At 42.7% G+C, this 22,589-nt stretch overlaps 1 protein-coding gene across 1 annotated transcript in view; it reads left to right on the top strand.

Annotated features, from left to right (window-relative positions):
* Positions 1-6,687: 6,687 nt before the first annotated feature.
* Positions 6,688-22,589, top strand: part of LOC148040625 (Zn-dependent exopeptidases superfamily protein) — an 83,159-nt gene continuing 67,257 nt past the window's right edge. The window contains exons 1-3 of the mRNA XM_087701398.1: positions 6,688-6,877; positions 7,108-7,243; positions 7,730-7,808. Coding sequence (XP_087557524.1) covers positions 6,793-6,877; positions 7,108-7,243; positions 7,730-7,808 — 300 coding nt within the window. The 5' untranslated portion in view covers positions 6,688-6,792. The remainder of the gene's footprint in view (positions 6,878-7,107; positions 7,244-7,729; positions 7,809-22,589) is intronic.

Genomic DNA, 22,589 nt, shown 5'->3' with positions numbered 1-22,589 from the left:
GACTGCATGAATATTGCTGCTTTATGCCATGCTCCTGCAGGAACCTTGCAAACTCATTTGAGAGGTACTCTCCCCCTCCATCTGACCTTAGGCATTTTATTTGCAGGCCTGTTTCTTTTTCAACCATAGCTTTAAGGGTTTTGAAATGCCCAAAAACTTCACTTTTCTTTTTCATAAAATACACCCAAACTTTTATGCTATAGTCATCAATAAAAGTAACAAAATAATGACAGTCTCCAAGAGATGCAGATTTAGTAGTCCACACATCAGAGTGGATTAATTCCAATGGCTTCTCACTCTCTTGAACATGTCTAGGAAATGGTTTCCTTGCTTGTTTTCCAAACTGACAGGCTTCACATACCTTATGCATTTCTGCAACCTTGAATTTAGGCAAACCTGCAACAATATTTTGGGCCTGCATTGATTTAAGTCGCTGTACATTAACATGACCAATGCGTTTATGCCAGATATCAATATCTGCAACTACACCGGTCCCATGTGCAAACATTGTTGCACTCAATTCAGACATGTCTGCATCCAATGTAAACATTCTGCCCTTCTTCTTTCCTTTTGCTATCAAGCGACCTTTATTTTTCATATCCTCAACAAAGCATCCATGAGGATTAAATCTGACCTGCAAGCCCTGCTCAACCATTTGACCAACAGAAACCAGATTCTTGGTGATATTCGGGACATGAAATACATCGGACATGTATTTCTTTTTCCCATCCTGCATAGACAAAGGAATTTTTTCAATCTGCACAATAGGATGTGCAGTATCATCACCAGTCTCCACAAATCCTGGTTTTTCCATTTTCCTTGTATCCTCCATCCATTCTGCATGACCTGTCATGTGGTTTGATGCACCTGAGTCAACATACCATACATCATTGCTTTCTTCTGCACTTGTCACAGAATTGTTCATGTGCTGCACCATAAACAAATGCTCATTTCTGTCATCACCCTGTCTACTAGAAGATGCATAATTTCCTTGTTGCAGTTTTCCATTCATGATGCCATTCTGCTTTTTATAGCAGTCCTTAGCCATATGACCCATTTTACCACAGTAGTAGCATTCAATATTACTGTTTGCATTTTGGCCTCTTTGCCATCCACCACAACCTCTTTGGCTCCCCCTGCCTCTAGAGTTACCACGTCCTCCTCCATAGGATTGGTTTTCTTGAGTTTGCTGCATATTCTGATTTCTACCACGGCCTCCAAATCGGCCTCCTCTACCTCTGCCTCTACCTCTTCCAGCATTTGAGTAGAAGACAGCTTCCTTTGAAGTTCCTCCTGAAGAAGATGCACCACCATTTCTCTACTCCTCAGAAATTAGAAGAGCAATCAACTCCTCAAAATCAGGAAATCTTTCACGAACTGAAATGGATGTCCGAAACTGTGCATAATCCTTTCCTAGACCATTCAAGGTCACAGAAACTAAATCATCATCTTCCACTGGCGATCCAATGGAAGCAAGCGCATCTGCAATCTTCTTCACTTTCATGTGGTAGTCATTGATGCTCATATTTTCTCTTTGCACATTATGCAACTCTTGCTTGAGTTGCATTTTCCTGGCTTGCGTATTTGTGCTATACATTTTTTACAAAGTATCCCATGCCTCCTTTGGCGTACTTGCATCTTGAATATGCACAATCATAGAGTCAGAAATACTGATAGACAACCAGTACATAACTTTTCTGGCTCTCTCATGCCATGCTTTGAATGCCTGCATTTGCTGTTGGTTGGGAACATCAGGAAGAACTGGTTCTTCTTCATTTCCTGCAACAAATTCCCAATATCCTTTTCCCATAAGGAAATTCGTCATTCTAAACTTTCATGCTTGGAAGTTGTTCTTGTCAAGCTTTTCAGTTACAATCTGTGAAAGAGAATCAGACGCCATTATAGAATACTGCAAAAAATTCTGTCACAGCAAAAAACACAGCTTCACCCTCACAAGAGCAAATCTGCAAAACTGGCGAAAGTGGTATTTGACCACACAATCACTTCCTAGTGACGATTTTGCATAAACAGGAACCAAGGATGATTCTGTAACTCCCAATGTCTCTGCACACAAGCATACGATGCAATTTCTACAGTAACTTTTCACCGACCTGTAGAACAGTGGCTGCACAGCATAAAACTGGGCCTTTTCCTGAGTGCGTATAGAAAACTTCCACCTTCAAAACAGGCCCCGAAATGGCCTCAAATAAAAAAAACAGGGTCGCCGAGGGCTAAAGCCCTCGCCCGCAGCATGTACTGCCCTCTTGCTTCACCGCGAAGGGCGTCTCAACCTAAGACACTGCACTCTTGCAATTTCCGGCTGTGCTACCTGCAGAGATATGCTCCCAAAAACAGAAAATGAAAGCAACACTGCTCCTCTTACCACAACACCGCGAGCTTGGCTTGCTTTCTTGAGCTCCTTACCACGAACAAGGCTCTAATACCATGTCAAGATTGTGGGAGAGAAGGAAGGAGTCTCACTTGAAGCTTTCTTGCTTACACAATGGGGGAATACACACAAGGGTGGAGGCTGAAAACAGTTTTCCTCTTCTTAGTTGTGTAAGCCAAAAGAATTCAAGTACAAAGAAATAGAAGAACCCTATATATGGGTTTCAAACCAAACTCAACTAACTAAGGTGGCATACTAATTGAGCCACGAACTTAGAGTAGATAAGGATAGCTATTATGTAGCTATTCTTCATGGGCGGTGTACCAACCGCGTCTGCAAACTGACAAGTCGGTGACATAAATATACAACGGTCACCCTGGCGTATCACGAGTGGAGCTCGATATCTCAACAGGTGCCACATGGCGATAGCTTGGCACCCTCCAAAAACCTTCACAGAAAAAATAACCTTCTCTCTTTTAAAAAAGGAAGAAAACATTCTCTCTCTCTCTCTCTCTCTCTCTCTCTCTCTCTCTCTCTCTCTCTCTCCCCTACATGTCAGAGGCTAGGGGTTCGATCTTCTCCCATGGGCAGCTAATGAGGATGAGGTTGAGGTGGTGCCGAGCGAGTTGGAAGCCAAAGGATGCTCAACTCATGGTTTTATTTAGTACATAGCCATAAAAGTAAATTGATGTGAAGGGAGATGAACAAATTTCCAACTCACCTAACATTTGAGTAGTAAAAATACAAGAACAAGAGGGTGGTTAATGGTTTTACAATGAAGGCACACAATGCCAATGGTGGCGAGCAAGATGGGTGGGAGGTAGAGAGCATGACGATAGTTGTAGAGCTCTGTGTGTGTGTGTGTGTGTGTGTGTGTGTGTGTCTCTCTCTCTCTCTCTCTCTCTCTCTCTCTCTCTCTCTCTCTCTCTCTCTCTCTCTCTCTCTCTCTCTACATGTCAAAGGCCAGGGGCTTGATCTTCTCTTGTGAGTAGCTAATGAGGATGAGGATGAGGTGGTACCGGGTGAGCTAGAAGTTGAAGTATGTTCAAATCATGGTTTTATTTAGTAAATTAACCATAAAACTAAATTGATGTGAAGGGACATGAACAAATTTCCAACTCACCTAACATTTGAGTAGTAAAAAAACAAGAACATGAGGGTGGTTAGTGCTTTTATAACGAAGGCATGCAATGCCAATGGTGAGCAGGAAACTTAGGTGGGAAGTCGAGAGCATGAAGATAATCATAGAGCTCTCTCTCTCTCTCTCTCTCTCTCTCTCTCTCTACATGTCAGAGGCTAGGGGTTCTCCATCTTCTCTTGTGAGAAACTGATAAGGATGAGGTTGAGGTGGTGCTGGGTGAGCTGGAAGACGAAGGATGCTCTATTTAGTACATTAACCATAAAAGTAAATTGATGTGAAGGGAGATGAGAAAATTTCCAACTCACCTAACATTTGAGTAGTAAAAAGACAAGAACATGAGGGTGGTCAGTGCTTTTACAATGAAGGCGGCATTAGTCATAGAGCTCTCTCTCTCTCTCTCTCTCTCTCTCTCTCTCTCTCTCTCTCTCCCCATGTCAAAAGCTAGGGGCTTGATCTTCTCCTATGAGCAACTAATGAGCTGGAAGCCGAAGTTGTGGTCAATGACATCCATGTAGCCCATGATAAAGGGCCCAAAAGACATAGCAAGAGAGCTTCTTGCCAAGGTGAAGTCCCAAGAAAATGAGCGAAACCCAAACCTTCCACTTCCACGTCAACTCCATCCAAGTCCACATCAAATGCATCTCTAAAATATGGTCACGGTTGCAAAATTGAGGTCCAATGGAAGGCAAAAGAAAGTATCTAGGGTTCCATACAAGCTGTTACCATACCTAGCAAGCTACAACTATGCTAGCATGGCCCCAATTAACATGAGCTTGGCATGCTGTAAAGTAAGCAAGGGGAGAGGGTGTAAGGAGATTTCCTCCTAGCAACACATGATGTAGTAAGTTGATGCTAAAAAACACGGCAACGATTATACAACTTGAGCATAATTTAACACCTATATTTAGATGTCCTTCAACTCTTTGAGCTTGATACCATTCCAATCACCAACATATTGCATCACTTTATGCATTGGAACATTACTCCCATGTGAGTTGTGAATAGTGTATAAACTACGTTACATTTAGTAGCACCATAGAAGGTGCAATAAATTGGCATGCTTGCATAATAGGTATGTTCTAGGTGATGCTACTTTAACACAAATGAGCAGGCAGTTGGTGTGATGAAAATGATTGATTTGTTTATACTTTACTATTACATGTTCAATTGTTTTAGTGTCATAATAGGATCACCACATGGGATCTCAAGGCCTCCAAGTCTCCCCATTTTATATGACCAAACCAAAATTTTTAGATCACATAGTATGGAAGAAGTGAAGATAAAGTGGTTGGTTCAAACAAATATTTCATACATGGAAAGATACATACATATATTATATAGACATATGAAGTAATGTTTCAATCATCACAAGGCAATGCACATTTGAATTTTTCCCCATGTGCACTATGGTAATTTTTGCAAGATTTATGCTATCAATAAATCGTTGTCCACTTGATCTTTGCATAATACTCCCAAAATTACAACATTCCTAAAATGCAAATCACCTCAATGTAGGAAAGTGCTTCACGATAATTTGAAATGCACACTTGCAAGATTTTTATATAGAATTTTATTTTATGGATTAAAGCAAATACACCAAATGTGAAGCTACACACTAATATCATACAAGCCACATAGATACAAGCGTCCATGGTAAACCGGTGTGAGGCAGAGTGTTAACACTTGGTCCATCTTTGAAAACTACGATCTTGGGTGGTATGGTACCTATCACAGCATCACTGGACAAATATAACCACTCTAGGCTCATCCAATTGGCAAGCATCACATGCTATGTTGCACACACACACAAACACACACACACACACACGCGTGCGCGCACGCACACGCACGCACACGCACACACACAGAGAGAGAGAGAGAGAGAGAGAGAGAGAGAGAGAGAGAGAGAGAGAGAGAGAGAGAGAGAGAGAGAGAGAGAGAGAGAGAGAGAGAGAGAGAGAGAGAGAGAGAGAGAGAGAGAGAGAGAGAGAGAGAATAGAAAATATTACATCATCTTAGAGATAATTCTGAGGTAAATTTCAAAAGTCACATACTTATTATGGGATGTATTCTAAAGCCTTGGCAAAACTCCTAAAGAGTGGAGCAAAGTTCTTGGCACTCTTGAGAATTGTAATCATCGCCACGTGACACTATACAAAACAAGTTACACAACTTATGTCTAGCCCCAATAGGTGTCTTCCATGCATGACCTCAAAATGTGCATAGCATAAATGATCACACGTCCTTCTTCAATGAGTGTATCATTCTTGTATGCAGAAATAGCGAGGTATGACATACTTAATTTTTAATTAAGTTTGAATACACATGTGAATTTAGGGTTTAGGGTTTGTCTTTTCCTCTATTTGAGGTATCAATCCCTATGCTTAAAGATATGTTTTATATTCTTCTCAAATTTATGTTTAACATTGGCCTTGGATAAATTGAACTATGTTTCTTTGTAGATACAAACTACAATTATATTGAGAAAACACCAACATTTATTATTGAAGGAATAGTTTAGGATATATTTAATGCATGGTTGTAACATTATTCAAATGTAGCTTAAAAAGCCAAACATAAGTTCTCAATTGAATAATAGTGGTGAAAGATATTATTGAGATATAGCTTCAAAAGCAAAATATACACTTAGTTGTTCTCTTAATGTGTATGTGAATGTATATATGATGCAAATGCTTCTTGATGCTTTGTGTGAAAAGCATAACGTTACACATATTTTTAGAAATAGGTTTTGTGCTTCTATGCAAAGATCTGATTGTTACTAACATCGGTGCCAAGCATTGATCTAACACCAGTGTGCGGTATAGGACATGTAGTGCTCTACTTGTTAATGACACCAGTGTGAAGCATCACGACGACAGAAACATGAATGAATCCTCTTGACACATTAAGCATGCATGAGAAGGTAAAGTGTCCAAATTGCTATTGGCGTGCTTCGCACCGAGAAAACATCAGCGTGAAACATTGAGAGAATTTAGGAGCACACTGTAGAGCTCCTAGTGTCCTTTATTCCCCTCCAAATTCGTAGAGCTCCTAGGGGGTCCTTCATTGCCCTCATGAGAGCACATCTTTATAGCGACTTTATTGAGTTTCACTCGCATTACAAAAAGAACTGAACGTACACTTCCCTCGACAAAACTAAACCTTCGTTTTTTAAGCAGATTGTGCTTAACTTTATCTAAAAGCATTTCGTGTCTTGTTTTCTGATTTTGAGAGAGAGAGAGAGAGAGAGAGAGAGAGAGATATGGCGGAGCAAGCGGACTCTCAACCCATAGCCAGCGAGCTGGTAGCATTCTTGAATGCTTCACCGACGCCTTATCATGCTGTTGGTATTCCATTTTCCCTCTGAATTGTGTGTTTTTCGGGCCTTCTAGCGTTTTCCTTATACCTCTTGTTATAATGATCTTCAGATGCTTCTTCCTTGAATGATCCTGCAATGTAAATTTTCTAAAATGATATTCAGATGATATCGATCTTATTCCTGTAATACCTTATTCTTATGATGATCCTCAGACGGTTTCTTCTTATAAAGGATCCTGTTTTGTGGAATGATTTTCAGATGAGGCCAAGGCTATGCTCAAAGCAGCTGGCTTTGTTCAATTATCGGAAAGAGCAGTCTGGCATCTCAAGCAAGGGGGCAAGTACTTCTTCACGCGCAACCACTCCACCATCATTGCATTCACCATTGGACAACGGTGATAGAGCTTGTCCTTCTTCATTACCTTAAAGTTTGCAAGGAAAATGGTTATAATCTGTGATCGCACTAGCATCACAGAATTATTCTCCTTTGCTTCCCATGGCTTTCCAGTTGTTACTTAAACTAAGAAGAAAAAGAAGGAGCTCTTCATTCGAATTTACTCATAAATAAAGGACTTAAAAAACTCTTTGGAAGAGTGATGGTACTGTCAGATAATAGTTCTCCTTTTCCTTCTCGTAGCTTTCAGTTCTTAAGCTGCTAATAAAATAATCTCTTCGTGCTGATTTCCTCACATTAACTACTGCTCGCAAAAACTCTTTAATTGGAAGAAGGACAGCCAGTGCTAGCCTGAATCAGAGAGGTCTGCCTTTTCATTTTGGCGTGATTTTCATAACACAGAGGGACCGATTGATGCAGTTCCACTATCATTGTAATAATAATAATAATAATAATAATAATAATAATAATAATAATACTTTTGCAGGTATGCCCCTGGCAATGGTTTCATGATTGTTGGAGCCCACACAGATAGTCCCTGCCTAAAAGTGAAGCCAGTCTCAAAGGTAAACAGTTGCTGCTTTAATTGTCAGCTGAACCTTTAATTTGTTTGCTTTTCTACTAAATCATTTGCCAGTACATGGGAATGCACAAACCATATAACATGTTCACCTGTGGAAGAATGTAAATGTACGTGTGGCATGCAAGGGCAGAAGCTGACCTGAAAGTTTAGAGCATGTTAAGTCGACATATTGGTATGCTCTCCTATTGGGTGGATCCATGTGACATAGGATCTGCCAAATTCACAATATCAGCTGGCTGGAAGTTGTGTGCATGTACCAAGGCATATCTTGGAACCTAATTCACTTGTGTAACAGTTGTCTACTCATTGTCCATGTCAACATGAATTTAGTCTTCATCTTCCGACCTCCACAGTTCTTGCCATGCTCTAGATCCAACATTTTAACAGGGACTAACTCTTCCGAGGTGACTTGAAGACAAGGAGGCAAAGGAAACTCTCAAGTCTTCAAGCTTCACAAGTCTTTGGTTACACAACAAGTCCCAGCAAAGGCTACATCTCCTCTTGCTTCACGTCAAGACTTGCCCTTTTTTTGATGGCACCATGTGCCAGCTTGCCAAAGCGCAACAATTCTTTAGCTTGTTGTTGTGAGAGGGAGTCAGGGTGAAACCAACTCTTCCAAAGTGACTGAGAGACAAGGAGGCAAAGGCAACTCATCAAGTCTCCTAGCTTTATGAGCGTGTCAGCTACACAATGGGTCCTCCCAAAGGCATCATCTCTTCTTCCTTGACCTCCATGCTTGCCATTTTTTTCCACCCTCTTAGCTTTTGCTATGGGACTTTGACGAATCTGTGACATCACCTAGTTGGGTTGTCTTCTGAAGTCCACTGAAACTCTTTGGGAGTCCCTGTGAACTTTCTTGGGGGAGGGCTTGGTAGTATGCTTTTTGGTCCCAATCCAAGTTACGCATTTCTAAATCCTCCTCTCGGTCCTTTTGTTGTCCCGTTGAGGGCCCAACTCCCAATGATGAGAAAATTTTTGGACTCTAAACTAGCTTCCACCGAAGCGTGTGATTAGAGTTGCTTGCTCCTAGCTTCCAATTTGGTTTGTTGAAGCCATAGTTGCTTGGGCGTGTGATCAAAACTGCTTGCCCTCGACATATTGCATGGCCTCCGAAGAAGTGGGGCGCACCCCCACTATCAACTCCCATCCTATTGATTCCTTGCCCTCATCTTCTTCACCTAGGCTTCTTCAAGTTGAAATGGGGAATGATCTAGGCTCTAATTTCTTTAGGCTCGCTCTAGGTCCTTGAGCGTTATGCACATCACCATACCAATCCAAGCATCCCACTAGCATAATACGTAGAAGGGTCCCCAAGAGGGGTAAGTATTATTTTATCATGGACCGCATAACCATGCGCCCAACCTCTACTCCGCGAGTTAGGGTGTTTGTTGAAGCCCTCTTGCATTGGCTTCCAACTTGTTTGAACGAGTAGCCGTGACTTCTTTCTATTCGCTCCAGGTTCACAAGTCTCTATCTTGGCTTCTCTACCCTCACCCCAGGTTCTGGAGTCTCTATCTTGGCGTCTTTATACTTGCCTTGGGTTCATGAGTCTGCATGCCTAGTTTCTTTGTGTTCGCCCTAGGTCCACGAATAGTGAGTCGATTTGTTTTAGCTCCCTCCTAGGCATATTAATGTTCATCCTCAATTGCCCTCATGGCACTCATAGCATCGCTTCCACAAAGAGAAAGGGCACCTCATAGCCCGCATCTTTCATTCTTGGCACAAGTTGGCACACTCGAAGGTGGCTCTCATTATGATGACCCTCATTGGTCTCATTCTCAGCCCTCGCTTTGGGGCTTCCATTTAGCTCAACTTAGAGTGCGATCCACTACACATCCCATGGATGGGTCAAGACTTGGCTTCACATTTCAAGCTTCAAGCATCCCCCATTGCATACTCATTTTTAGCACATTTCACCAATGGCCACTTAGGCCTCAACCTATGTTCTGCACCATATGGTAACCTTGTTTTGACATGAGATCTTTTGTGCTAGACTCGCTCTCCACTTAGTCCACTGAGCTTTCGTTGTAGACTTGACTACACAAAGACACGGCGTGCTGCCTCTTTGTTGCTAGTGGGAGCCATCTTCCATAGAAGAGGCATAGCTAAGGTTGGATTCAGACTAGTCTGGACGGACTAGTTTGCTTCAATTAAAACTGTTCATGATGTGTTTATACTCATAGGAACAAGATTTTTTAAATAAAGATGCGCTTTTTATGTTGCTCATTGGTTGGCATGCTAGTAGTACTATGGCCTGAGAAGAGTGTCCTCATTGGTTCAAATCTCACTTTTTGTATGGGAGATGTTTGTCCATGGCTTGGGTGATGAGGTTATGTCGGTCAAGATTTTCTATCGTCGGATAGGTTTACGAATCGCCAGCGCTTGTGACATAAGCTTGACAATGTTGTACTTTTCCTTTGTGCGGATGAGTGTGAATTTGAGCTACATTGCTAATGGGACATGCCAGTTTCGGACCAATGGCATTGATTAAGCTTGTACATCCTAGTTGCTTTTGTCGCTAGTGGGACACTCCCTTCCCAGTAGAAGTCCTAGTCACATCATTGAGGTACATCAATGTAAGAGAGTTCAAGAATTGGCTTTCAACCAATCTCCACCCTTGGTGACCACAATCGGGCAAAGGAGACTCTGATATCAAGTGTCATGGACATGCCAGTCTCAAGTGTCGTGCCTTATACCAAAAGGCCCTACAACTCACTCTCTCAAGCCATGGCATGGTTCGTGGCGTAGAATGGATAACAGAAGCTTTCATCCAAGTATTGGTTGAGCAGGGTTTTTCCCCATGCCTTGGCACTACACAAGCACCGTGGGCTCAATCCTTCATGGGGTGACCACCGGGAGGAGCAACACCTTCCACTTTGGCTCGTCACCTTCCATGTCGTGCCTCAATGCATCACGGTCCCTTGGACCAAGATATCCACCTTGCGTTGCGGCTTGTCAAAAATAATAGGTATGCTCTGATACCATGTCAAAATAAGCGACATGTAGAGAGACAGTAGGGTTTGTGGGGAGTAACACAGTGTGTACGGCAAACACTGAGAGAAGAGAAACTAAAAAATACAAGAATACGGTGATGATGCACTGAATCATGCTATGAGAAGAAAAGCTGATACAATGGAGCCAAAGCTCAAAAGATAACTGCACTGTCCTGCCTGAATTAGGCGACAGCACATGTGGGAAATCTGCACTATGAAGGGAGTGAAACACAGTCCTTCGGGTTGTGGGCTATCAAAGTAATTACTGGAAGGTGAAGGACAACTGTGGAGGGAGCAGAACGCAGCCCTTTGATGTTGTTGGAGATGTGGAAGATGATCACTAATTGTCGAGGGAATGAACCCCAGTCCTCTGATGCTGGGGAGCGACTTGGGCAGCAAAATGTAAATCCCAAAATGTTGGAGCTGTCAAACGTAGGGAGAGCAGCCCAAATGTTGATGCCAAGTGGATAATGATGATGCTTGATGGCAGAGGATGAGCCGGCTGCAAAAATGCAAGTCCCAGTAGCCTTTGCGACAGACGAGTGACTTGAGCCACGAACCGCAATGTTCTCTTGAATGGGTGTGAAGGTAGTGGAAGGGGCTGGTGAGAGAAGGGAAGTGGTGGTGAAGAATGACTGAAGAGAGAGTGGTGTGGGGTGGTAGAAGTGAAGAATGAATGAAGCAACTACTTATTTATAGGCATAAGCTCTCTAGGGTGATGCACCATTGTGTGGGTGTCCACTCAAAAAGTGGCCAAAATGTGGACATAAGCTCTTTTTGGGGTTGTTAGTGCGAAACCCTAAATGAAGTGTATAAATTGAAGAAGTGGTTTCTCAACACCCTCTCTCAAGCCCAAAAAGGGATGAAGAAAGAGGAGTAAAGAGAGATACGATGAAGAAGAGGATCCTAGAGATCCAAGATTGCCACCTGAAAGGTAACCTGTAGTAAGGAACAGTAGACGAGATGAACAGTAGAACTCGCTGATTCCATCTTGGGAGAGAAGCCACTAGCTCCATAACTCCATACTAGAAGGAATTTGAAGGTCTCATCGCCAAGTTGCGGCTGAACCTCCAAGGCCTTGATCTAGGCGGTCTTTGAAGATCGTGGGTATTAGGAGGAGAAATGATTGCTTGAAGACAACTATTCCCAAAGAGTAAATAGAGAGTGACGAACTTCAAAATGAGTAGGTGCCCCCTTGAAGGTTGGAGATTCAAGGGCCCCCTTTGAAGCCGCAAAAGAAGTAGAGCCTCTTGGAGGGCAAAAAGAGTACATCCACCTTTGAATCCCCCTTTGCTAGAGAGAGGGAATCTGAAAACTCATGGATCATAGACTCCAAATCATCTGATGACAAACGAAGTGCCGTCGGTCATGCTAAAGAAGGTATTTGGGGTGTTGAACTCCCAGAGGTGGCCTCTCCAACTTGAGTAGTTGAGGATGGGGAAAAGGGAGGCGCCAAGGGTGGGCAATAGTCACTGTCTCTTAGTGGAGTGGACTGTGGAGCCGAAGTAATAGAAGGGGTTGAACAATCACTTTCTTTTGAAGGAGCGGAGTGCTGAGGGAACGGTATCCAACAATCACTGTCTCTCGGGGGAGCGGACTATAGAACCGCGGGTTGTTGAGGTGGCATTCCTGAAACCCTAGAAGAAGTAGAAGCAACCTCCGCAGCGCATTGCGGCGATCGCGGAGGCCATGGTACCGATTTATTCTCTCGCGGCCTGAAAGGGCTTAGTGCACATTGGATGTATCTTATTGCCTTGAGCGTAAAAATTTGAAAGCTGGTGCAAAATAAACTTTGTGGCCCAGAAGGGAGAGGTGACACAATGAGTGCCTGGGGGTTAGATGTATATACTCTAGCGGGATAGGGAGCAAAGGTCTAGGGCGGCAAGCATCGGTGGCGGTTCAAGTGATGCCATAAGAGGAGCACTCAGTGGTTTGTCCATCTGTTGTTGGAGAAGTCATAGCACCGGAGTGTCAACTTGTAAAAGAGTGGGAGAGAAAGAGAAGGGTATCTCTGTCTCCTGGTGATGCAATGAAAATGAAGGGGAAAATCAGTAGATGATGCCGAACTCGCAACCTGTCTGTGCCTTCTCTGATGAATAGGGTCTTTAGCTCTTTGAGCTCGTGCGATTTGATACCATGTCAAAAATAATAGGTATGCTTTGATACTATGTCAAAATAAGTGACGGTGCAGAGAGACAATAGGGTTTGCGTAGAGTAGCACAGAGTGTGTATGGCAAACATTGAGAGAGAAGAAAAACTTAGAAATACAAGAACATGGTGACAATGCACTGAATCATGCTATGAGAAGAAAAGGCGTTACAACGGAGCCAAAGATAACTACACTGTCGTGTCTGAATCATGCAGTAGCACTTGTGGGAAGGGAGCGAAACATAGTCATTGGGGCTATTGAAGTAATCATTGGAAGGTGAAGGACAGCTGTCGAGGGAGCGGATCACAGTTCTTTGATGCTATCGGAGATGTGGAAGATGATCACCAGTTGTCGAGGGAGTGAATTGCAATCCTTTGATGTGGAGGAGCGACCTAGGTAGCAAAACACAAATCCTAGAGTGTCGGAGCTGTCAGACGTAGGGAGAGTAGCTTAGATGCTGGCACCAGGTGGATAATGATGATGCTAGATGATGAAGGATGAGCCGGGGGACTGCAAAAACACAGGTCCCAGCAGCCTTTGTGTGACAGACGGGTGGCGCCAGGTGATGGAGGAGAAGCTAGGCTGCTAAAACGCAAGTCCTAATAGCTCCTGTGATAGATGAGTGACGCCAGGTGATGGAGGAGTAGCAAGGTTGCAAAAATGTAGGTCCCAGTAGCCCCTATGATAAATGAGTGACGCCAAGTGATGGAGGAGGAACTAGGCTACAAAAATGCAGGCCCCAGCAGCCCTTGTGATAAAGGAATGATGAAATCATTGTCAGTTGGTGATGTAGATTGTCGCTAGAGGCTAGGATGGTGATGCCAGACAAGGAGAAGATCTCCACATTGAAAAACGTAGGTGAAGATGGAGCCTGATGAAAAAGGGTGTTGATGCCAAGTAGATGATGGTGATGCTAGGTGGAAGATGCTCCAAATGCAAGGCCTAATGATGGAATAGGGTGCTTGAAGCAGAAGAGGAAGGGTGAAGGCAGCCACAAGCCATGAACCGCAATGTTCTCCTGAAGAGGTGCGAGGACAATGGAAGGGGTTGGTGAGAGAAGGGAAGTGGTGGTGAAGAATGACTAAAGAGAGAGTGTTGTGGGGTGGTAGAAGTGAAGAATGAATGAAGTGACTGCCTATTTATAGGCATAAGTTGTCTAGGGTGTTGTACCACTGTGTGGGCACCCACTAAAAAAGTGGCCAAAATGTGGACACCAAGCCTTTTTGGGGCTGTCAGTGCGGAACCCTAAATGAAGTGTGTAAACTGAAGAAGTGGTTTCTCAACATGGCTCGCCCTTGGCACATGACTCCAACAAGGCTTCTCATCCCACATCTCACACTTGGTACCTTGGCATGCCTTGTCTTGCCACAGATCGTCATGCTAGGCTCATCTTGCACGATAACACGGATCATGTCGCCTATGGAGCATGATGTGTCACGGTGGCCATGCTGCCTTGGAGCATGGCATATTGCAAAACCATCTCGAGTCTCACAACTCAACCCCCATGTCCTTGCTTGTCTCAACTCAAAGGGTCCTCTTGACTTGCACAAAGGTCATAGGGCTTAGTTGCCTTGGCCTCCTAGAGAACACCGCTGCACTAAGGGGCAAAATATGGTTGCTCCTTAGCGGTATGCACCTCGGGGGAGGGAGCGGACTGCAGGTTGCCCAAGCACTCACACCCTACTACCCTCATAGTGGGTGGGCTGCCTACAGCTAAGGAAGGGTTGGCAGTACCACAAATTGAGATGTCTGCCAATGGAGGGTTGTAGATGTTGAGCTAATAATGCATTAGCTTCACTTAAACAGCCCCAGAACATGCTTAATTTAGAAAGAAACCTTGTTTATTTAAAAAGAAATGCGTTCCTAGAAGTGCCTGTATCCCATAAGCACAAACCCACTTGGGAGGGCCCAAACTTTCTATAAATAGGTATGCTGCCCTCCATTCAGCCTTAATCTCATTTTTGTAGGTTTCAAGTGTTTTCAGCTTGTTGCCCACACCCCATTGGTGGAGGACATTGCAGTCCAAGCTGTCCATTGCAGTCTTCACTCATTTGGCGCCTGTTTCCAGCCCTCTGTCTCATTAGTTTGCTGCTTCTTACAGCCAGGCGACTGTTGCTGTCCATCATCCAACTGTTGTACAGCCTGCTACGTCAGCATACTGCTGTGTTTGCAGGCCCCAGCTGCCGCTTCGCAGATTTTCTCTCTCCTCCAGCTGTTGCCATCATCCTCTGAGTTGTCGTTTCTGTTTTCTCTCTCATGCAGCCTGCGTTTGTTGTCTCTCTCCTCCGTGCTGTGTTTACTATTTTCTCTCTCCTCAGCTTGTCGTTGCAGATTTTCTCTCTCCTTAGCTTGTTGCTACAGATTTCCACTCTCCTCACTAGCGTTTTTAGTCTTTCTCTCTCTTGCACTGCTGTCTACATCCGATCCAGTCTTCCTTGGCTGCGTTTGTTGGTGTTCGACATCGGGAGGCCATCTTGCTGCGATTCAGGCTCCGTTCAGAGTACGACATACTCCCTAGCTCATTACCCCTACCTTGATCCTTGAGATACAGGAGTTTGAGGTACAGTATTCATTCATTGCATAGTGTGTTTGCTGCATAAGCATTGTATATTCAATAGTCATATCACTTCATTTATTCTTTGTGTTCATTGTCTCTGAGTTACCCTAACCTTAATTGTGTTCTTTCATCAGTCTGTGCTTTGTCGTACAGTGTTATTTGTGTTTTTATGTTAGGATATTTACTATTTCTTCACATGGTATTAGAGCAGAGTTCTCTGAGAGAAACAGAGGCCTTGATCTGAAAGCTCTACACAAGAACTAGGAACAATAGAAGGGCTAATGACTTCGAACACTACTTTTGCACCGCTTCTCACATCCGAGCTAAATTCATCGAAGAATGAGTCGGAGAGGGCCTCACAGCTTGCTTCAGAAGCTCCTGACATGGCCGGATAGACATTGGACTACCATGGAGTTCCACAACCTTACGAGATCATTGCAGCTGAGTACGATCTCATTTTGATGCATAGAGCCCAACAGCAGATAGAAGGTAAGTTTGAATTTGACCCTTTAGATTCGGTGCACTGATCTACTAACCATGTAGAAAGGGCGGAATCTCCACTTAGGATTGGCCATCCGCAAGTGGAAATTGACACAGAGTACACTCCATTACCTTCATACTCATTTTTTTTCATGATGTATGTGAAACAATTTATGGTTTATGAGTAATGAGGAAGACAGATATTTCTTTATGAACTCAAGACTAGGTAAGCAGTTGAAACAAGAAACTGTGAGTACTCCTTCACTTTCTTTTCCTTTAAACAATTTTTGTTTTCAAAGGTCAAAATGAAGTAGGTACATCTTCATCATCATCATTTTAATTTAATGCATTTAATGGACAAAAGGAACCCACATTATTTCCCACATCTACACCTATTACAAATCCATTTAATCTCCCTCCCATCCCACCCTCTTATTTTGCTACCACATCCTTTCAGTCTCCATTAAGTGCACCGCATGTTGCCTCTCATGTAGAATCACAAGTGTTTTCATTCACCACATCGAGGGGTTCCTCAAACTAAGGCATAGTCGTTAGGACCTTATCTCTTCCTCAGCTGGGTGGTGTTCCACGTTTTTCTCACACATTTCCGGGATAGGGTGGTAAAGCTGGCCAATAAAAGAAATGCTCCACTGCCTTGACCGTGGCATCAATACCTCTATATCCTGCATATGGAGGAGCATGACTTTCAGTGATAACTCTAGGCCTTAACTGCTTTGTGACACATAGTCATCCATGCATCATCAGAAATCCATCTCTTAGCACAAAGTATCCATACCTTTGGCCATTGCAAAGCTGATCACAAACATTAGCAAAGTCCGAATCAGCAACATATTGCTCTTTCATGGCATCCAACTCAGTGTGGTAAACCATGCTGATGGCTGAAATTTGTGGCTTACGTGATAGTGCATTAGGCACAACATTCTTCTTACCATCCGGCTTATTCCACGCACTGTCATAATGTCCACCTTAAAGGTACTTGTCAACCAATTCGATGCAAACATTTGCTTGAATTGTACCCATGTTGACGGTGCTCTACCTTGCATCAAAAGAGTGGACCACCATTGTAATGCATTCCCTTTTAAGAAAGTGGTTGCCTTTCGAATCTTCGAGGACTCTGTGAAGTTCCTTCCTGAATAGGCTGCATCTAATTGTTGAATGAAAGTCAAAGCTTTAAGCCTATCTTGTACACCACCGAAGGACTCAAACTTCAGTGCTTTTCCACCCTCATCATAGTCTTTTGCTACCTCTTTGGGTGTCAAGTTGTCATACATTGGCTGTTGCAAAAAGGGTGCATTTGCTGAATTTACATCAAAACCAATGCCAAACGGAGCATTTGCATGACCAACATTCATTCCTTAAGCCCCATAAGCATTTGGGGGTGTAGGTGCAGTACGAAACATGCTACTTTGTGCACTAGTAGGCATCAAGCCAATGCTGCCATACATAGGGTTTTGTATATTTCTAGCCATACCCGAATATATTGGGCCTTGCACATGGTTGCTACATACCATACCATACATTCCCGTATGCGGTCCTTGTCCAACCATAGCATGAAAAGTTGTGCTTCCACCAAAATATCCTAGTCGCCCCATTATAGCTTGTATGCCCGGCTGTCCAAAATCCATTGGATTGGCACTTCCATGATGGCCTTGCATTTGCATTCCTTGCCCTGTAGGTACCAACTATTTTATTTCATTAGCATCTTTGGGAGCTTCAAATGAAGGGTTTGACATTATCTTCAGTGCATCTTGCTGTCGCGAAGGTGTAAAGACGTCTTCTTCTTGCCTTTGCTGTCTTTCTTTGGAGCATTCAAAAATCAGGTAAATTGAGGATCCTTTGTCAACTCAACAAAGAGATTTGATGCTGTTCTCATCCGATTCTTGAATCGGTCATCAAATTCCTCTTCACTTTGCTGGTCATCAGCCTCCTTATGCTGTGAAGGCCGTGCATCTTACCCAACAGCAACATTTTCAGCTTGCTGTCCATAGTCCGAGCCTTGTTCAAGGTCAGGCATTGCATTTCCTTCATTCCCATGTAAACGTTCATACTGAGAGGCATTATCATTGCTTGAGTCCATCTCACTGTATGAAGATATATTGCTGTAATTTCTCAGCTGAGAATAAAAATCAGCACTAGCACAAAGCTTTGGCTTGCAATCAGGCGCCTCGTGTCAAAAAATGACGTACTAGTGAGACAGTAGGGTTGGCGGGGAGAAACACGGAGTGGACTCGGCAAACATGGAGAAGAGAAGAGAAGAGAGAAGAAACTCCAATGAATGGAATGATGAAGTTCCAAATCATGGAGTGAATGTGATACAAGGAACCAAGGGTGCCGTAGCACAAGGAAGATGATGAAGACAGCCACGAACCGCGAACCGCAATGTCCTCCTAAAGGGGTGCGAGGGTAGTGGAGAGGCTGGAGAGAAGAGGTGATGGACTGAATGAATCAGCTGTGAGGAATGAATGAAAGAGTGGCCTATAAATAGACACAGTCAGTCTAGAATGGCACCCCTTTTTAGGGTTGCAAACCCTAAACGCAAAACATAGAAACGCAAAAACGCATATTGTGGGTGAAGGGTTTCTCAACATCTCGGGCCCACCAAATCAAGGGATTGAGTGGTATCCCGGTTATGGAACCATGAAACCAGCCTTCCTTCTCGGATAGGGTGGTAAATAACCTGATTAAGTACTATTTATAGTAATTAACAAATTCACAAAAGTGGAAAGTACACTTTACTATATAATCTTGGACATTGGACACCCTGTTGGTTCCAAAACTGGTGCCCCTTTCGGTATTTATTTAACTTAATTGAAGAAGAAGTTGATGTACAATGGGATTCTCCCAATCCCTTTTGGTATTCCAACTTTCCTTACTGTTCAAACTGACAAGCAAGTCTTTAATCTGATTTGCCCCTTAATTCAAGCAATCAATTGGCCTTCACCCGCTTTGATGGATATGGAAAATGCCCCAAGTTCAATTATTTGTTGGTCCCTCCACTTGAATAGGCTAAAAACAGCTTCAGGCCTGTTGAATCCAAGTGTTGGAGCTTCCAATCTCTGGCATGCTTTCCAAGACTACTGTTGAACCCTAATTTTTGCAGATTAGGGTTTATAGCAGAGACATCTGAAATTTTTGAGCTTTTGGTGATCTTAATGCTGTAATCTTTGGAGCAAGGTTGGGAGATGAGAGAAAATGCTGAGGAGAGAGAAAATTCAGACTTTTTTCGCGAAGAATTGAAGAAAATTTGTCATTTATTGTTGCTGCCCTGTCTCAACAGCTTGTAGATGCAAAGAATTGAAGAAAATTAGTCATTTACTGCTGCTGCCCTTTCTACAGCTTGTAGATGTTGTCACTGCTGCTGATTGGTCTTCTCCTGCCCTTGGTTGCCTCAGAAGATCCTCCAATGGTTGCAAATCAGACTAGCAACATCTCCTCCCTCTCTCTTGGAGGTTGAATACACTAAAAATGCCTCTTTAGTCTCTAAAGACGTTTTTTAGTCTTGCATGGGCATTTTTGACCAGTGGCAGTCTTTCCAAATGGTTTTTCTAGCATTATCTACGATTAAATATTAAATTTCAGTCTTTAAATATTGAAAATTAATCTAATAATTATTTCGGTGCCTTGAAAAATAATTTGACTGGCCAATAATTAGATTGGCTAGGCAACTTCCATTCCGGAGTGTCATTGCACTATCTTTGACCATTAGATTGGCGTTAGGTACCATTAAGCGCCACTTCTCTGGTGTCACCAATTGACACTTATGGCCAAATGAATGACCTAGGCCAACAACTGGCACTAGATACCACCAAGTACATGTGCGATATAACTTATAGCAACTTTTGCCTTTGACATCCTGTGATTTTGTCGGGTCTCGGGCTTGTAAATTTACTCTAACCCTAGTTACACCTCACATGTGCAACATTTACTTAACTATGTGATTAAAATTAATCCACATGTTAAGTAAGGTTTCAAAAATACATGTGCTCATGACAACCCTTTTCCTTAAAATGGACGATTGCACTGCCAAATGCTTCAAAAGCAAAATAGTGGATTGGAATTTCCACAAGGCATCATAGTTAACACAACATTGTGCATTGTTGCTCAACCATTCCATATGCCCAACACGTGCTGAAAATTACTAGCCAATCATAACACACCATAAGACTCACAAAGAATCTTATAAAAAAACATTGCCAGATTATCATGTGATATGTCTATTTCTCATGAGCTCAACTCATTTGGCAAAACCAAACCATAGCATAGCATAACCGAGCATAAACCATGGCTAAAACATCAATGGCATCATAACATATATTGTTGTCTATGGAACCAAATGTAAACCATTGAAAACTGAGCATAATCTGATCATAAACTGATCATAAACTGATCACTTGTTGATCTAAGAACTGATCACAAATTGCTACAAATGTGACCCCAAACTGATTACAAACTCATTGCAAAAATTGACCAGTAATCAATGCAAAAACTGATCCCAAAAGTGACCATAAACGGTTCTCAAGCTGATTAGAAAGTGAGCTGAAACTGATCAGAATTTTTGTCTCAAAATTGAGGCAAAATTCATGCCAAATTGATCATAAGCTGATGCAAAACTATAGTTCTAGTGCCTGGGCGAAACTCATACTCATCTGCATACATCTCACAGTGACTAGTACACTAAGTAGTAACCTCATGGCAAACATACTGTCAATGTAGTACCTTGGATACATGCTGAATAATCTGAGATCCATTACATACGAGAGTTGTCCATACCTGAAGGAATGGAAGTGCTACCTCCCCCTTGAGCATCTGGCAATACTCCGGACTCTTGCTCTACTGAACTTGACGGAGCCCGAACTAAAGTCGGCTCTAATTGAAAGGTATCTAGGTAAAGCTGCAACAACTGAGGATGGTCTACCAAGTCATTCTCTTCCATCCATTTGGCATCCATTGGCGAATAATTCTGAAATTTCACTAAGTATCTCTTGGAAACTTTACCTTTGACTTTTTTTCCTTATGTGTCAAAATCTACTAAGGTATTAAAATCTCATCTAGCTCCTCAATGTTAGGCTGAATTTCAACGGACATATCCTTTGGCACATCACCATGAAAAGGCCTCAACAAACTGACATGAAAGGCATTGTGTATCCGCTAATGTGGAGGCAATTTCAGCTAATATGCCACATTGCTGATCTTCTCCAACACATGGAAGGGCCCATAGTATCTCATACTCAACTTCAAATACAATCTTTCTCTTCATTTAATCTTTTTCAGCCTTGCCTTTCCAAAACTCAACAATACATAATCACCCTTTGCAAACTGCAAAGCATATCTATGGTGATCAGCTACCCTTTTTTACTTTTCTTGCGGTCTCTGAAGTGCATATTTTATCTTTGCATAGGCTACATCTAAGTTTTCCACATAACGATTAGTCTCAAAGATCTTATCCTTAGTTTGCACAATAGATGGTACCTTCTTGCTACCCTCAACCACCTCAAATGAAGCTTTGCTCAAAGAACTATGCACTATGTTGTTGTAAGCAAACTCAACCAAGGGCAAATATTGCTCCCATTGTGTCTTGTGGTCTAAAACATAGCACCTCAAAAGATCTAATACTGTGGAATTTGCTTCCTCAGATTGACCATCTGTCTCTGGATGGAAGGATGGTGAGAATTTTAGCGTGGTACCCATATTCTCAAATAACCCCTTCCAAAATAAATTGGTCATCTGGAGGGCTCGATCACTAACGATTGACTCTAACATACCATGATACTTAAAGATGTGCTGCAAAAACAATCGTGCCATATAATCAGCCTTTATTTTCTTCCTCACAGGAATGAAATGGGCTTGTTTGTAAATTTGCAAATGATAGTCCATATCCTATCATTCCCTATAGGTGTCTTAGGAAGCTAAAAATTAAAGTCCATTGCAATGCTTTGCCAAGGTCTATCCAGAATAGGCAAGGGCTGCAACAAACTCGGCATCTTTTGTCTATCATGCTTTACCTTCTGGCATACGATGCATGTCTTAACAAACTGTTCTATATCATGCCTCAAAGATGGCCAATAAAAGAAATGCTCCACTGCCTTGACCATGGCATCAACACCTCTATGTCTTGCATACAGAGGAGTATGACTTTCAGTGATAACTCTAGGCCTTAACTGCTTTGTGACACATAGTCATCCATGCATCATCAGAAATCCATCTCTTAGCACAAAGTATCCATGCCTTTGGCCATTGCAAAGTACATTAGAAAGTTCGAATCAGCAACATATTGCTCTTTCATGGCATCCAACTCAGTGTGATAAACCATGCTGATGGCTGAAATTTGTGGCTTATGCGACAGTGCATCAACCACAACATTCTTCTTACTATCCGGCTTATTCCACGCTGTCATGATGTCCACCTCAAAGGTACTTGTCAACCAATTCGATGCAAACATTTGCTTGAATTGTACCCACATTGACGGTGCTCTATCTTGCATCAAAAGAGTGGACCACCATTGTAATGCATTCCCTTTCAAGAAAGTGGTTGCCTTTCGAATATTCGAGGACTCCGTGAAGTTCC

This window comes from Lygodium microphyllum, chromosome 2, assembly GCF_053477565.2.
Source record: "Lygodium microphyllum isolate KBCC chromosome 2, Lygodium_microphyllum_v1.1.10, whole genome shotgun sequence".
NCBI classification, from domain to species: domain Eukaryota; kingdom Viridiplantae; phylum Streptophyta; class Polypodiopsida; order Schizaeales; family Lygodiaceae; genus Lygodium; species Lygodium microphyllum.
Note: the sequence above shows the minus strand (reverse complement) of the source record. Positions and strands in the feature narration are given on the sequence as shown.